The sequence below is a fragment of the Cryptomeria japonica genome, chromosome 11 (assembly GCF_030272615.1).
Source record: "Cryptomeria japonica chromosome 11, Sugi_1.0, whole genome shotgun sequence".
In the NCBI taxonomy this organism is placed as follows: domain Eukaryota; kingdom Viridiplantae; phylum Streptophyta; class Pinopsida; order Cupressales; family Cupressaceae; genus Cryptomeria; species Cryptomeria japonica.
In genome coordinates this window covers 199,070,351-199,087,535 of record NC_081415.1, presented here as the reverse complement: position 1 = coordinate 199,087,535, position 17,185 = coordinate 199,070,351, and the positions used below count along the sequence as shown (strand labels likewise).

At 36.7% G+C, this 17,185-nt stretch overlaps 2 protein-coding genes across 6 annotated transcripts in view; one reads left to right on the top strand and one right to left on the bottom strand.

Annotated features, from left to right (window-relative positions):
* LOC131041176 (CBBY-like protein) overlaps positions 1-16,821 on the top strand; it is a 172,234-nt gene extending 155,413 nt beyond the window's left edge. For 2 of the 5 annotated variants that reach the window (XM_057974188.2, XM_057974173.2), the window contains exon 11: positions 16,121-16,821. In XM_057974188.2, coding sequence (XP_057830171.2) covers positions 16,121-16,198 — 78 coding nt within the window. In that variant the 3' untranslated portion in view covers positions 16,199-16,821. Of the gene's footprint in view, positions 1-16,074; positions 16,099-16,120 lie in introns of those variants that run through there. The other 3 variants (XR_009104983.2, XM_057974196.2, XM_057974181.2) reach the window with 3 other exon arrangements.
* LOC131859810 (uncharacterized) lies at positions 5,809-6,734 on the bottom strand. Its single transcript, XM_059213905.1, has 2 exons — positions 6,316-6,734; positions 5,809-6,207 (listed from the first exon to the last, which is right to left on the bottom strand). The coding sequence occupies exons 1-2, from the start codon at positions 6,463-6,465 to the stop codon at positions 6,034-6,036; spliced, it is 324 nt and encodes a 107-aa protein (XP_059069888.1). The 5' UTR covers positions 6,466-6,734; the 3' UTR covers positions 5,809-6,033.
* Positions 16,822-17,185: the final 364 nt, after the last annotated feature.

The window sequence follows — 17,185 nt, the reverse complement described above, 5'->3', positions numbered from 1 at the left end:
ACTTAGGTAAACCTGTGACAAGGTTTCCCATAGATGACAAAGCTCTATAATTCAGGTGGCCTAGTCTTCTATGCCAAACCTCATTTGCATTTGTTGCTTCATGAATTAGGGCTAGGTTGGGCTCTGTGCACAGCTCATACAAATAGCCTCGTCTTTGACCAATGACTTTAGCTTTCTTGATGGAAGAGTTTCTCGGCCAAGCCAACACCTTGTTCTCCATGAAGGTTACTCTGTATCTGTTATCTTCTAGGGCTGATATGGAGACTAGATTTCTCTTGATGCCAGGGACATACAGTACTCCTTCGAGTTGCAATGATGTGCCTGTCTTCAATTTGATGGTGCAGGAACCAATTCCTCTAACTGGATGTGAGGAATCATCTCCGATGGTTACTTCCTCTTCATTATCCTCTGTCATTGAGTCTAGTACTTCTCTAAACCCTGTAATGTGTCTGGATGAACCACTGTCGATCACCCAAGAGTTAGATTTATTTGATGCATGGCTTGTAAGTGCTGAGTAGAGGACATAGTTCTGGGAGTCATCTTCTCTTTTAGATTTTCCTGCTCTGGCAAATGTGGCTTGTTTGGCTCTCTCTGGACATTTTGCAACAAAGTGTCCGAACTTATCGCACCTATAGCATTGAATATGTGATAGGTCTTTTTTTTAAGTGTTCTTGCCTTGATGACCCTTCCTTTTCCTAAATTGCTTCTTTTTTATTGTCTTATTTGTGTTAGTATTTAGAACTTGAAGGTCTTCATCTATGTTCTTTTGTTTGATTCCCATCTTGTTCAATCTTGATTCTTCTTGAAGACAATCGTCCCTTAATCTTTTAAACTTAGGATACTTGGACCTCGCACTGATGCCTTGGACAAATGTACTCCATCCACTAGGCAACCCATCTAGAGCAATGAGTGTTAACTCTTTGCTTTGGATCTCGTAATCCAGAGTTGCTAGTTCATCTCTTAGAATTGATATCCGCATAAAGTAGGCGTTGATTGTCTCCCCCTTGTTCATGGTGATATGATTTATTTTTCGTTTTAATGCCAGAGTTAGACTTGCATTTGATATCTCAAATGTGCTTTCAAGTGCTTTGAACATTTTATAGGTTGTCTGATGTTTTCTTATGATGGGCATTATGTTGTTTCTCACCCCATCAACTATTATTTTGACTGCTTTTTCATTTCCTTCAATCCATGCAGTTTTGTCAGGTTCATTTTCAGGTTGATCATTTTTAGTTTGAACAAATGAATCCACTTTGTTCTCCTTTAAGATCATCTGGATTCTGAACTTCCAGGTTGAAAAATCATCGCCACCTCCGAGTCTATCTTCGAATCTGATTGCGCTGGCCATTGGAGAAATGTGATGTAGTATATAACCTTTGTTCTTAAATTATTCACAAAATTGAATAGCCTCAATTTCGATGAACGTGGCTCTGATACCATGTAAAAGTTATTGCAATTTCCAATTTAATGAACAAGTTATATACTAGATGGTATGTTTAATATTTTGGTATTATTATTATGACAATAATATTATCGTCTTTCTTTTCTGCAGGTATGAAGAATGAACATGTATCGATTTCAATGTCATTCCTTTTCTTTTGAATGATGTATATATAGTAAAGCAATCACGATCAAGTGGCACCTTGATTGGACATGTCTTTTAAACATGTCCGACCAAGATGTCACTTGGTCGTGTCTGTCTACTAATTCATTCGGTGTTTATGATAACTTAATCGGTGCCATTACTAAATGATAACAGATCGATAAACACACCCGATAATGAATCAGTGTCAAGGCAAATGTTAACCGATCGATATAACCACACCCGAATGAATTGGTGTCAAAGCAAATGTTAACAGATCGATAACTAATAGCATTATATATGTGCTACTAGGTTAATACCCCGATAGCATATTAATGCCGATCCATTTATGGATCAACATTAATGTGCTATCGGGTTACTAGCCCGATAGCATTAGATCGACGCTTAACTTTCTTAAGCAAGTTGTCAATCTAACCCATCTTTATCAATGTCAATATTATAATTAGATAAACATATTCAGTTCGGAAAGCATAATCAAAATAGAACAAGAGAGATTGATAGGTTAGGAGAGACATATCTTGCATAAGCTACTAATGCATTAACAGTATTGATGGGTCAAAAGCTTTCACCCAACACTTGAGAGTTTCAATTAGCCCTACAATGAACAACTCAACAAGTCTTCTTACAAAAAGCCTTTGTTAATCAACAATGTAGGCATCAATTGCTCCATGGTGCCTCAACTATTTCAACTCACTAGATTGCAATTTTGGGTCCTTGTCAAATCTTTCAATGAGTTTATTGGTGAACTCATCATAGGTGGTTATGAAATAGTGGCCTTGGATCATCAACCAGTGGTACAACCATTTGTGAGTTACTCCTTCGAGGTGCAAGGTGGCAAATTTAGTTGTCTCTTCTTTTGTCATTGACCCACGACAAATAGTTGTCCAATTTTGGGACCCATGCACGTGCAGTACTCTTGTCACTTCCATCAAAATGAGAAAGTGTTACTTTTCCCAAAGCTTGTTGATAATCCCTCTAAACAACTAGGCCTCTATTCTCTTGTCGTCTCCCACTTGTCTTCTTTTTTTGGTTCATAAATTGGTCAAGAGAATATGTCTTGAATCTCCACCAGAAGAGTTACATATTCTCCATAGCTTGCTCAAACTTCATTTTTCATAGGAATTGGTACTTCTTGTTGGGTTGCGCCCTGTGTCACAAGGTTCGCCGAATTTCATGAAATTCAGCAAATTCCAATAAAATTTATAAAATTCGTTCAAATTCACCCTAAATTCGCATGAAAAAAAGGCGAGGGTTTTTTCCGACAGTCTGTTACACGTTCTGGAGGAAGAAGCAGAGTCTTAGGCAGAAATGAAGAAACCTAGCGATGATGTTCTTGACCTCTGTCTTCCTCTCACGCCATGCTAGAACATGGGCTTTTTCCCCTCAAATCTAATGAAAACAGTCACGAACAACACCATGATTGCAAAGTATGCCCAAAGCATTAGGAGCTACCATCGACTAGATGAAAACATCACAAATAATGCATTCTTAAGCCCAGTCCGCAGAGTTTTACGAACCCCACCGCTGTGTATATATGTTAAATAAAAAATATATTATAAGGTCGCAATGGTGTTTCCGAGATTATAATATATTTCTTATTAATGTATAATATATAACATTTTTATTATTTACATATTAATAAATTAAAATTTTAAACACAATTATATTATAATGGTTATTAATTTTATTATAATGTATTTAAAATTTAATAAAACACTGCTTTATTTTTAATTATTTTAATTTAATTAATATAAAATATTTATACTAATTTTTAATTTAATATAATAGTATTTTATTTAATAAATAATAAATTTGATCATTTTATTTCAAATCTATTATATTTTATAATATTATTTCAATGCTATTTAACAATGTTAAATTATTTTGATAATTTAATAAATTTATTATTTATATATTAAAAAAAAATTCAAATTTATATAAAGCGAATTTGATTTCGAATTTTTCCCGGATTTTTATTGTTGCCGAATTTCATCCAAATTTTATTGTTGCTGAATTCGAATTCGAATTCGAACCTTGTGACTTAGGTTACTCCCTACAAGTGAATGTAGATTGGAGAGGTCCAATAATACACCCAACAACAATTCCAATAGATTGGCCATTATTACCTTGTTGATTATTGACATTTGATGTGCTAACTTCTCCATTATGATTTTGGGGAATATTCTAAGTCTGATTCATTTTTTGGAGAAGTTGGGCCATCGTGTCAAGCATGACATCAAACCTCCTCTTTGTTCTAGCATTCAAACTTTTTGGAGTGTTAATGCTCTTATCTTTTTCTGCCATGTTCTTTGATGTGACATCAGTATCAAATACATGAATTTGATGTGCATCTAAGTCTTGTGAAACCAAAGGGTTTCTATCCTTTGGTTCCCTACAAACCTGAGGGGTTTTGTCCTCATATCTAACAACTTGAACACACATGCTTAGAGCAGTATTTGGTTAGGATTTTTGTTGTAAAATGCAATGGTTTCTTTCACTAAATGTGTCCATGTTTTGACAATATTGAAACCAATGGCCAATATGAATTCTCACCCAAAATGACTTTGACATATACAAGGATCAAGGGTTGTTGAGGATGCAACCACAACAATTAATGAATCATCATTGTCTTCCTATTCTTATGTTGCACATATAGTGAATCCATGCCAAAAGTATAACAATGGTTCCTTGGGTGAGAAAATCTCTTTTTGAGTGTTTGTAGTTTCAAAAATGGCCATTAACGGCACTTTGTGATGTGTGAGGTGGTAGGTGGGATGAAATAGCAAAAAGTTAGTAATGTTTGAGTTTGAGCATCAAGGATACACCATAATAGATACTTGGGGATGGGGAAAGCCAAAACTTTGACTCTAACTAGATAGTGCAAAGGTTTGAGGTGTCAAGGTATGAGCAATAGGCATGACGAGATGGAAAAGCTCAAAACTTTGACAAGGGTAAGGGAAAAAGTAGGAGATGGGTTTTCAGAGCTCATGGATGATAGTGGGAACGGTTGTTAGTTTTAGTGATCAGATTTAAGTAAACACAGAAATTAACTTAAATATAGACCAAAGAAGCGGGACTCGGACTCGGCTCGGACTCGGCAAGGCCGACTCGGACTCGGACTCGAGACTCGGCATCAGACTCGGCTGGACTCGGGAAAGTGAAAAACTCAAGAAATTTAGAGATTTTTAAAGATTTAAAACTTGTTTCAGACACCCTTTATTGAATACACCTTAAAGACACAAAAACATCATTAAAAACTCGGCTCATTTGATTACATACACAAGTATACATCAATCACATAAGCATAAACACAAATTGTAGCTGAAGAAAATAAGAAACATAGATATATAAATATTGTCAAATGTATACAATATTACAAAACTCATGGAATAAAAAATCCATGTCATCATATGATCATCATCAAATGTTTCATACAAATACCAAAGGTAAATAGTAAATACTAAATACAACTACAAGTGTACAAGCCTATGGCTGAGAGGGCCGTGCACCCTCTCGCCCTGGTCCCCTGCGAAGGCATTTAAAGTAGGTCCTGGATGATTCAACAGCCATAGTTGCTCCCCGTGACACCATGCCATGCTCACCAACATCAGGAACGGCTGTGTCATGCTCACCAACATCAAGAATAGCTGTGTCACTCTGAGTCCTTGTATTTCCTGTCTCTGCTCGTGCTCTCTACTCCTCCTCTGCCATGGCTACAGCCTCAGCCTCTATATCTACCTGGTTGATCCAATCAATGTCATCATCACTAAATACAGCTGTAGGAGTCCCAGGAGCTGTCTGATTCTCATTGGCCCACTCTGCTTCAAGATCAACCTCATCTAGAATGATAGGAGACATGTCAACTGTTGCATTCTTTCTCATTCTCAGGCGGAGGTTGTAGTGAACAAAGACGAGATCATTCATCTTCTCCACAGATAATCTATTGCGCCTCTTAGAGTTTATGTGCTCAAACATATTCCAATTGTGCTCACAACCTGATGCGCTGCATGGTTGGCTCAAGATACGAATGGTCAACTTCTGAACATTTGGTGTCTCTGGGCCAAAAAAGTTCCACCAATGATCTGAGTTTGAAATGAGAAAAATAAATAAAATTAGTCTCACTCATGAACTCATTTAACAAGTTACAATATAGTATTGAATAAAACTAAAATTAAGCCTAACAATTTATTTTTACCTAGCATCATAGTTGTCCTATCGTCTTTGGCGACAGGACGAGAGAAGGTCTCCCCTTGTGCATCTGAGAACATCTGTAGCTCTCGAAAAAGGTCTATCTGAGAAGTACCAGCAGGTCCCATCTTCTCCATGATTGCATATAGCCCATTAAGGACCTCCGCATCAGCCTTGAAAGAAGGGATAAAACGGAATGCCGGATTCAGATAATAGGCTGCCGCATGGATGGGCCTATGTAGCTAATGATGCCATCTCCTATCAATGATCTCCCAAATGGGACCATACTTGCTCTCATCTACTCCATAGACGAATCTGATGGCCTCCTTCGCCCTATCCATGGCCTCATATATATAGCCCATTGCGGGCTTATCTCCATCCGCAACTCGCAACAAAACCACCAAGGGCTTAACAAACTGCAAAATTGAAAATATTGTGTAATTTAGAAAAATGAGCAAATAAGAGAATACATATAATAAGTTATAAAACATGAAGCTAAATTGTAGAATTTATAAAAAAATTACCTTCACTATCTCATCACAAGGGACCCAAAAGCCTTGCTCATAAAAAATGCAGTCTGCCATCTCTATCCCTGCAGGGGTGGTAGCATAGGATGAGGAAGACCACTCCTCACCAACAATCATGCGTCTCAAGGCAGGCTTAGACCTAAGCATGGACTGCAATGTGAGGAAGTTTGTGGCAAATCTTGTGATTCCTGGACGATGCAACTCCTTCTACTCTGTGTATTGTCTCATAAGAGCCAACACCCATGAATGATTATATACAAATTTGCAGACATTTCTTGCCCTTTCTACACATCTCTTGACCCATGGGATTTTTCCAATATCCTCCAACATGAGGTCAATGCAATGAGCAGCACATGGAGTCCAAACTATAGATGGGTGCCTCTCCATCAATAGTCTACCTGCAGCAACATAATTTGTTGCATTGTAAATTGTAATTAATGGAGGTACAAACTACAAGATAGTAATTAATTTGCAAACAAAATTAGTTTGTAATCAAAAGTTTACCCGCAGCAACATAATTTGCTGCATTGTCGGTCACCACCTGTACCACGTTCTCCTCACCCACATCTTCAATCACCTCCTCTATTTGCTCACATAGGTAGGTGGCATTCTTGCAATGGGCGTTTTCATCAATGGACTTGATGAAAACGGTGCCCCCTGAAATAAAAAAATAAAGCTAGGTCAATGATCATTCAATAAACCATTAGATAAAAAATAAAAAATTAAAGACTATATGAAACTAAAATTAATCAATCACCTGCGGAAGAAACAAGAAAATTAAGGAGAGTTCTATTTCTCCTATCCGTCCAACCATCAGTCATGATGGTGCAACCTTTAGTGCTCCATATGTGGCGTTGTTCATCTAAATCCTTTTTCACATCATCCACCATTTGAGACAAAATGGGTCCCCTCAAATCACCCTCACTAGGGGCTTTGAACCCCGCCCGCATATGGTAATGGCATCAACCATTTGTTGCCAATAAGGAGACCTGTCACAAAGAAACTCAATGAGATAAGTTAAGTATAAAAATTAAAACAATCAAAGTTATCAAACATAAAAGTTAGTAAAACATTCACCTGGCTACAAAGAATGGAATACAGCTGTAGCTCCAAAACCTGCCAATTGCCATTTTAGCAGCATCATGGACCTCCTTGTTCCAACCCATGCCCTCAAGCGACAGTTGGGACCCAGGAATAGTGCGAGGCACAAAGAAGGAATCCAACCTAGATTTACAAATCCCAGGTCCAATGGTAACATTTCCACTACAACTACTAGTGGTAGGAGCATGAGAAGTGGTGGTGGCATTGCCACTTATAGAAGCAGAAGTAGAAACGGAAGCACCAACAGTAGCAAATTGAGTGGGACGATATGGAGGTAAGGAAGAAGGGCCTCCAACACAACCTAACTATGTCCCTCTTCCTAAAACTGTCTCTCTCCAAATGGCCGCTCGATCCTCCTTTTGTTTTTTTTTTCTTTCAATCTCCTCAACCATTACATAACAATCACGTATGGCCTCAAAGACTGCTTTTAGGCATGGTTCGGCATCATGTCCACGCACACCAGCAATATGGTATTTCAGCCTATATATACCTCCATGGAATATTGTTTTGCAAAACATACATTTTGTTTGCCCCTTTCCTTGCCCTGGAAAATCCTCATGATATTTCCAAGCAGGGTCCTTTCTCATGGGGGGTCTAGAAGCTGAAGTAGACATTTTAGGATAGTTTTGTGAAAGTTGAAGTTGAGGCAAATAATAAAGTGAAGTTTGCTGCAATAAAACATTACAAATACAAAATAAAATTAATACATACATTCAAAAAAACTAAAGTAGGGTTTGTAAATTTTTTTTTAAAAAAATTGTAGGGTTTGTCAAACCCTACAATTTAAAAAAAAAAAAAAGTTACAAACCCTACATACAACCCTACATAGTACAACTACATACTACATGCTACATACAAATTACAAACATACAAAAGATCTTGCATACAAGAAAATGTAAAACTTTCAAAATAAATTAATAGAAAATGGAATTTTTGCATATAAGAAACAAAATAATGTTAAAAAAAACATCTTACCTCTTACAACAAGCTTGAAATGAGCTGCAAACTCTTCCTATCCAACTCTTGATGCACCAAATCGAAACACAATGCAGCTCCAATGTGACAAATTGAAGAAAACTTGAGCTTCCTCCTTGCTGGTTTTTCTTCTATGCACCCTTGTTTTTCTTCCCAACTGACTTTACTCTTCCTTTTTTTGCAAGTGAATGAAATGAAAGTCACTTTTAGGGCTAGATGACAATTAACATTAAAAAACGGATTTAAAAAAACTTTCCAAACTATTTTTTTTTGACTTTTTAGTTGTGCCAACGCCAGCCGAGTCTAGGGCTCGGGACTCGCCGAGTTTGGCGATTTTGGGCCAAAATCGCCAACTCGGCGAGTCTGGCGAGTTTACTCTCCAGACTCGGCCAAGTCCGAGTCCGAGCCCCTGGGACTTGTTTGGCCTGCCTCGGACTCGGACTCGTCGAGTTTGGGCAATTTCGGGCGAGTCTCGTTTCTCTGATATAGACACACAAGAGACACAAAACACAATATACCCTGGGAAAACCTCCCTCTTGGAGGAAAAACCCAGCATCAAAGATCCAGATCAAAACCCTTTAGTATGAGAAAATTACATTTACAATAAGGATCAGATCACTTATCTGATAAGACTCCCAATCTAGGGCAGTGCTTTGTCAATATGAATTCCTTTATGTGCAGACCCTAATCTGAAGATGCACAGGCAGGGTTTCGACTGTAAGGTAGATGATTGTCACAACTTGATATCACCCAACAAATCTGCCAATCCAATAAGTCTGCTACTTGAAGATCCACAGATCCGAACTGGAATGGAGCTTGACATGCACAATATTTAGCACATATGTGAAGGAGATCTACAGCCTGGTCTGGCATACAAATTCGCCCAGTTGTTATGAAGCAATTCGTTGACTTTGTGAAGACCAATTTCCTGAAGAAGAGCAGAGAGGATATTCACTAGGGCAGAATATTTGATTGCTAGGAATGATTGATTGAATGTATATGTCTGATTGCCATGATTGAGCACCTTTCTGTACCATATCATGAACATAGTGATAATGAGTTTACACATGTTTTGGCCTGTCATGAAAAACATCTCAATACAATTCTAATTGTTATAATTAATGACTGAGGGTTCCCAAGGTTGCCCAAACAACCTAGCAAGAAGCTTTGTGAAGCCACACTAATTCACAATGTACTCAGCTTCAGCAATGCTCAATGCAACTGATGACTGATTCCTGCTGGCCCAAGAGATTAGAGCAGAACTCATGTTGAAGTAAATTCTTGAAGTGTTCTAACACTTCTTGCCCAATCAGAACCTGAGTAGCCTTCTAGGGTGATGACAGTGTTGATTGGATACTTCAGCGTGTAGCCAACTGTTTTTGGCAAATATCTCAGAATATGCATGGCTGTAGCAAGATGAACATGCTTTGGTTTGTTCATAAATTGACTGATAACAAATGCATCAAGGATCCAATCAACTATCTGTACTTTGATAGATCTGCAAAAATGAAATCAATTTCTTCATATTAGTTTCCATAGGAGTAGACATAGGTTCGCAATCCATCATTCCAAATCTATTCAGTATACTTCCTTGACTTAGAATAATTTCATTAGATCTTTCCATACTTCTAACCTTGGAAGGTAATGCATTAAGCCTAAGTCCTTCATTTCAAACTCTGAAGCTAATTATTTCTTAATGTAGAGATGAAACTGTTTTCACCAGTTAGAAATAAATCATCCAGAATTAGCATTTCACCAAAAATACTTTTAAAGTAAAGGTTAGAATCAGCATCATTCTTGTAAGATCCTAAACTAATCAAATACTTATCAATCTTCTCATACCAAGCTCAAGAAGCTTGCTTGAGGCCGTAAAGAGATTTTCTTTAATCTGCACACATGAGATTCTCTATCTTGAATCTCATAACCTTCTAGTTATTCAATATAGACAACATTAAGAAAACAGTCTTTATATCCAACTTCCAACCTACAGCATGAGCTATAATGGTTCTAATATTAGTATATCTAGCAGCAAGAGCAAATGTTTCCTTATAACTATGAGCTATATATCTAGCTTCATATTTTCTCAAAACTTTCATATGGAACTCCCTCTTGATTCTTAATATAAAATTGTGGTAAGCAAGTCTCATGAAGATTGCATGATATAAGAATCAATCAAGAAAGGCAGCCAACATAAGTTACCATAAATCAAAGATGAGAAATGCCAATTTTTTCCTTACTTCACTTTTACGAAATGGACCCATAGCACAATCATTATGATCATGGCATACCTTCAAGTGAAGAAACCAAGCTCCCTCTTAAGCTTTAAGGCATGGTAATTCAAGAATATCTTGAAGAGAAGCATCAACATGATTAAATATCCCAATAGAATGAATTAACATGTAAAATAACTTATCTCTTTATTGACTAGATTTCCACCATTGACAACATATGCCAAGATTGCTCAAAAGGATATTGTCAGTCTATGATCAACTTCAATCATAGTGTAAAGCTACACAACATTCTTTAAATGTAAAATTGTTTTCCATAGTTGAATAACAGAGAGTTAGCCATGCCTGCTCATATCAAAAAACTAAGGCAAGTGTATGACTTCAGAAAACCTTGACAATCTAACATTTTACAAAATCCATAAGCAAGGTATATAAGCCAAATTGTCTTTCCAGCCAATGCATAAAATCAGATATGAGTATCAACCACTCAAAAGGATACACATTGTAGTTGAGCACAAGCGTATGATCAAAATACAACTTCAATAAGTTAGATACCTCATTCATCTTAGGTTTCATCATCAAGAGAATACTTACTTCAAAAAATGTAATAGGAAGTATGCTCAAATTGAAGAGATAATATCACAATGAATATTATGCGAGGATAGTGAAAGCCATGACAGAAAATGCATTAGACTCCCAATCTAGGGCAGTGCTTTGTCAATATGAATTCCTTTATGTGCAAACCCTAATCTAAAGATGCATAGGCAGGGTTTCGGCTGTAAGGTAGATGATTGTCACAACTTGATATCACCCAACAAATCTGCCAATAAGTTTGCTACATAAAGATGTACAGATCCAAACTGGAATGGAGCTTGACATGCAAAATATTTAGCACATATGTGAAGGAGATCTACAGCCTGGTCTGGCATACAAATTCGCCCAGCTGTTATGAAGCAATTCGTTGACTTTGTGAAGACCAATTTGTTGAAGAAGAGCAAAGAGGATATTCGCTAGGGCAGAATATTTGATTGCTAGGAATGATTGATTGAATGTATATGTCTGATTGCCATGATTACAAGACTCAATCCTCTTACATAGGTCGACCTAGCCTCATTAGGCCGACTTCTTCATATTATTTTCCTTTTGACATGTTTGGCGCCCAAATCAAGTTACATTTTCCAATTGGGCCCAACCCAATAATTTAATTATAAGTTATATAAATAATTGCATATCACATTTTTCATTTGGGACTGGACTCAATTACAAGTTACATTATGAGTCTCCCTTACATTTAACTTAATCACAAGTTACATGGTGTGATTTTGGGCCCAGCCCAATAGTAATTTAATCGCACAAGTTATACACCAAATTTGAAATGCATTTATGCAACATTTAAATTTGAAACATAATCCGAGCTAGCTATAATTTCAACAATGGTACCTAGGAAAGTGAAGGCTTGGAACTCTAGCACACAAAGGAACCTAAGACAGAGGTTGGGGTTTTGGAGAAAAAGGTTCATAGAGAGTGAAAACTCGAAAGTCTGACAACTTGCATACAAAGTGAAAAATTGAAAGTCCGACAACTTGCATACACTAAGAAGTTTGAACACAAAAATCTCCATACTTGGGACATTTTAGGCCTAAGAGGTTGGGTACCATCAAACATAGTGAATAAAATCAAGAGAAATTGGCTTTTGGTTGATATATATGAACTTATTGGAAAGGGGACATTTCACATGAAAGACTTGGAACTCTAGCGTGGAAAGGAGCCTAAGACAAAAACGTTGGGGTTTTGGAGAAAAAGGTTCATAGGGAGTGACAATTCAAATGTCCAACAACTTGCATACACTAAGAAGTTTGAATACAAAACTCTCCATACAGGATATTTGAGGCCTAAGAGGTTGGGTACCATCTAACATAGTGAATAAAATGAAGAGAAATCAGCTTTTGGTTGATATATATGAACTTATTGGAAAGGGGACATTTAACTTGAGGTCTATGGTTTGTGCCTATTGCACTTTACTTGTGCAAGAGAACTGTATAGAGGGATGGAACCTTTACTGCCAAGATCAAACTAAGGCCTTTGAAGCCATAGGGACCTTCATGGTGCATCCGATTTACATAATTTTATCACTTTTAACCAAGATCCAAGAGCTCAAACTCCATTTTTTTTTTAAATGTGAGTGTCAATTCCATAAAGTATTAATTAGGCCCTAGCTTAATGAGATGAGATGTATATTTGCTAAAGAACAAGTGCCCTTGAGTGTGCACTAATTGATCAATATTTGGTTACTTTGGTAAAATTTAAAGTTGCTAAATGAAATCCTTCTTTTCTTTTGCATTTTGAGGGATCTTGGGTGATTGAATTTGGTTGACAAAAGTTATGAGTCCCAATGAGTTTGATAAGCATGAGGCCTCATTTGGCCTGCCTCGCCTCAAGACTTGGTGAGTTTGCTAGGTAGTACTAAATACTCAAGTCTAGCCAAAAGTTTTGAAGATGAAGAAATCAAGTCACTACATGGTGATCTAACAAAACATAACGATCATCATTAAGCTACACGAGTTTCTTTCAAGGCCACTCATATGATGCAACATCCAAGAATTATTGCTCCAAATGCTTCTTTAGTTAACAAAACATTTCGTCGCCATTTGTTGTAATTTGCAAAGTTTTATTGTGCAATTCTTTGCTAAGCATATTGACTTGCAAAATCCAGCATCTTTTGATCATGAAAAATATTCCGGTTTGATGATTTAGTGCCCTACGATTTCCTCAAGGATGGAATGTTAGTCCTTTTATACCCAAACCAATTAGGATTTGGAAGATATAAAGGACTCTTCTCTATGCCTACCCCTCTCATGATTTTTTTCCCCAAATTGATAAAGACAACGTGTCCATCGTATCATATTAGACTCGCCAAGGTCAATGACAACATGTAGATCCACATTGGATTAGCCAACATCATTGATAATATTTAGGGAATTGCTCTAATACAAGAAGTGTTGATGTTGCACTACTTTAGCAAGGCAACGCACTACTTATTTGTCATCTACAAAATCAAAAAGTAATCAAGTTGTTTTGCAAAAATGCCACCAGCACCAAGTGGACTGTTGAGCTGCTTAGACAATACTACCCTCAATTTGCAGAATTCTACTAAGGCTACTAGACATCTTCTATTCAATGAAAAAGTCAATTGTAGGCTTGCCAAGGTATTTCACCATATTACTGAAGAAGCCGACATCAAATGATATGATGTTCGATACCACCGTCAACAAGCAAAATCCACCCAAGTAGAAGAATGGCAGTCTCAGATACGCAAACCTAAGCATATGTGAATCATCGTTCAATGGAATTTACTGTGTCACAAGAAGAGTCTTACCGAACTTCTTTAATGTTACCAAGTTGCTCCCACACTGAATTAGGCAAGCTATGAAAGAGTTTCCTTTAAAAAATGAATGGCTAGCTTATATTAGTTTTTGTTCTTGGTTACTCTTTTCTTACCTTCATTCTATGTGTAACAATTCTTTTATCTATTAGTATAGGTTTTTATTTCCTAGCATTGGTTTTCCTTACACTTTTATTTAAGTTTTCGTAGGCTATTAAAGTGGGTATTAGTGTTAGTAGAGTGGCATCTTCCATGGAAGTTACACTTTCTTAATTTTGGAATCTTATGGTGTACTCTCATTAACTGCATTTTTCATCTCCTCTCTTTCACTTAGCCTATTTATAATCGCTCTCCTAGCTTGTTTTTATATTCTTTTATATTCATGCAGCTTCATGCTTTTGAGCTCTCTTAATGCTAGTTCACTTTTTAAGAATTCACATTATTCTCTTGCAGACTAAATCCATAATGCTATTTTGATTTGATGATTCATTTGTATTTGGGTTTTCGTTTATTCTATAGATTCAAATATATTTTTTTCGATTAAAAACGTGATTTAGGATCCAAGAATTGTGAAAATTTTGGAAAAACCCCATATCACCATGCTGCTGCCCATACAAAGTCATAAATCTAATGATATATCAGACCAAAAATACCTTTCTAACTGAAATACTAAATGCATAGTGAAACCCCACAGAAAATGCTGAAGCCATAGAATACTACCACCTTGCTACCAATATATTATGAAACTTGCATATAGAAGTCAAAGTATGAAGAGCCAAGGAAAATAAAATAGGCCTCATGGAACTCTTAAAAAATAACTTACAATTAACAAACATAACATGAAAGATTGAAACCTTTCCACACCTTCCTTCCACATCGTCCTCATCATCATAGCAGTCCAAAAACGCAGGGATCGCATCCTTCAGCAGCATCACCTTCATCTATACAGCAATCTCCTCCACAACCCATTGGAGACAAATCTGGCATCATTTAATTCCATGGAAATGTTCTAGGAAGCAGATGAACCTTCAATTGATGTACCAAATTGCCGATATCATCATGCAACAAATAAGAACTGGCTGTTGTTAATAGGATAGAAGCACAAGAGAGGGACTAATAAACATTGAAGATATTCCACTTTCGCTGCATAAATCCAGGGTCTAACAAAATCTTAGCCATCACCGAGAAAATGCAAACACACGAGTGAGTCCATTGCCAATTCCTAAATCCTAACCATCCATAGCCGAAGAGCAAGGTCCAAGATCTTCTTATCCGGAAAAGCCATAAAATCTACCATAGTCTCTAGTCCAGGAACCCGACACTTATGCTGTATGGGATTCTTAACCTCAACCTTTTCCTTCCCTCGTGGACCTTTTTGTATTCTACCACCCAAATGATGCACCCCAGCTACAGATGCCAAGGTAGAGAGCCAAAAATTCAACCTCCAACACCCGAAATGAATGAGCCAACTCTCAGTATAATCCTTTTCAATGAAAACAAATGCCCAGCCATCTTTCCTCACAATTACTTCCCACGCACCATCCTTATTATTACTTTGGTACTTACCGACATTGTTTTAACCCATTATCGGCTCTACAGATTCTAATGTTATCTCTGTTGTAACTCTACCTTTCTAGAAGGCTCTTCCCTGTTTGGGCACTTTCTTTTTTCCTGAACGGGCTTTTTATACCATGCTTCTTTTAATATGATATAATTCTTTTTTATAGGAAAAAGATTATTTGAATGCATGCTATGTCTAATACAACACTCAATAAAAATTGCTTTAAACTTTAAAATCATTTAAAAATCATGAATAGCAAGAGCAGTTTTTTTTTTTAAATTAAACTTGTTGGTGACAAATAATTTGAGTTATTTGAAGCGCCATTGATTATTTAAAAATTAACATGGCACTTTTCTTTATAAATTGAAGCGTGTTTATCAGTAATATGAACCGTGTGTATGAAAATAAATAAGAAGTTTCTAAATTAAGTATAAATGGTTGTACATATTAAATCATTTAAAGCATTTTTAAGGTCTAGGAGCTAAATCCTTAATTTATTTTTTTATCAGATAAATTAAAGGCACTAAGAACGGATGATTTATGTTACTTGTACAGTTCCACATCCAGGGCAGAGTTTCCCTCCGCAAGGGCTGTCGTAGAAGGATTTGGATATGGAGAATTGACTGTTTCTAAAATATGCAGGATGGCAAAATAGCAAGACATCATTTATATGGTTACCTGTTTCTTGATCTGCATGGAAAAGTAGCTGTTGAAGTTTTTGAAAGATCGGTGAAGCAGTAATACATGAGCACACTTAAAGCTAATGTGCAACTGTAAATGCATTCAGTCAAAATGTTAATTGAAAAATCAAAATGATATTTTGGGGCATGCACTTTCAGTATGGCACAGGTCCAATCTTCTGGCATGCTCCCCAGAGTTATACATTGTTGAATTTAAGATATTGATATTTTAGAATGTTTTGTGCATCTTTGAGCTACAAGTGTTCAGACGTTTTTGTGTGACTCAGAAGAAAATCATTTTTATTGCTGCAGTCATGTTTTGAAATACCTACCAGGGACCTTTTCAAACGATAAGTTTCTCATGGAATAGGAATACAAGTATATTTCTTGTACTCGTGGTTATAATTATTTAAGATTTCTTAAACTCCTGACATTGAAGTTAAATACTCTTGTTGGCAAGTATATCAACACAACTCAAGAATGAAGTTCTTTGGGTCTTGGCAATCTATGTCTTTTACCTTAGCAATGATTGGTGGAGTTGAACCTGATATCGTCATGACTTATACATGAATTTCCATATTGATGAAAGATTGATCCTGTGTTTGAATTTCCTTATCTATATAAACATCATTACTAATAGTTTTGTTATCCAAAAAATATAGTTTTGTTTAGTTGATTAAGAAGGCACTCTGGTTTTGTAAACTCGTTATTTTTGTTCTTTTTTGGCTTTGATTTGATTAGTTAATTTCTAGATCTCATTGTTTTGAATCCTAGATCAATTTTAGGAGGGTGTTGGTGTTGGAAATAAGCCACACCCGGACCAACGATGGACTGGTCCAAGAGGGGCCAGTAGCTCAATGGTAGAGCACTCCAGCAGCGTATGGAAGGTCCTAGGTTCGAGTACTAGCTGGTCCATGTCTCAACATGGTATCAAAGCTAG

Bases quoted from the DNA above. Each gene is read 5' to 3' on its own strand.
- LOC131859810 (XM_059213905.1), bottom strand. From the start codon at position 6,465: ATGCTTAGGTCTAAGCCTGCCTTGAGACGCATGATTGTTGGTGAGGAG. The intron at 6,208-6,315 runs GTAATTTTTTTA...TCAATTTTGCAG, and splicing joins CTTGTGATGAGATAGTGAAG to TTTGTTAAGCCCTTGGTGGT.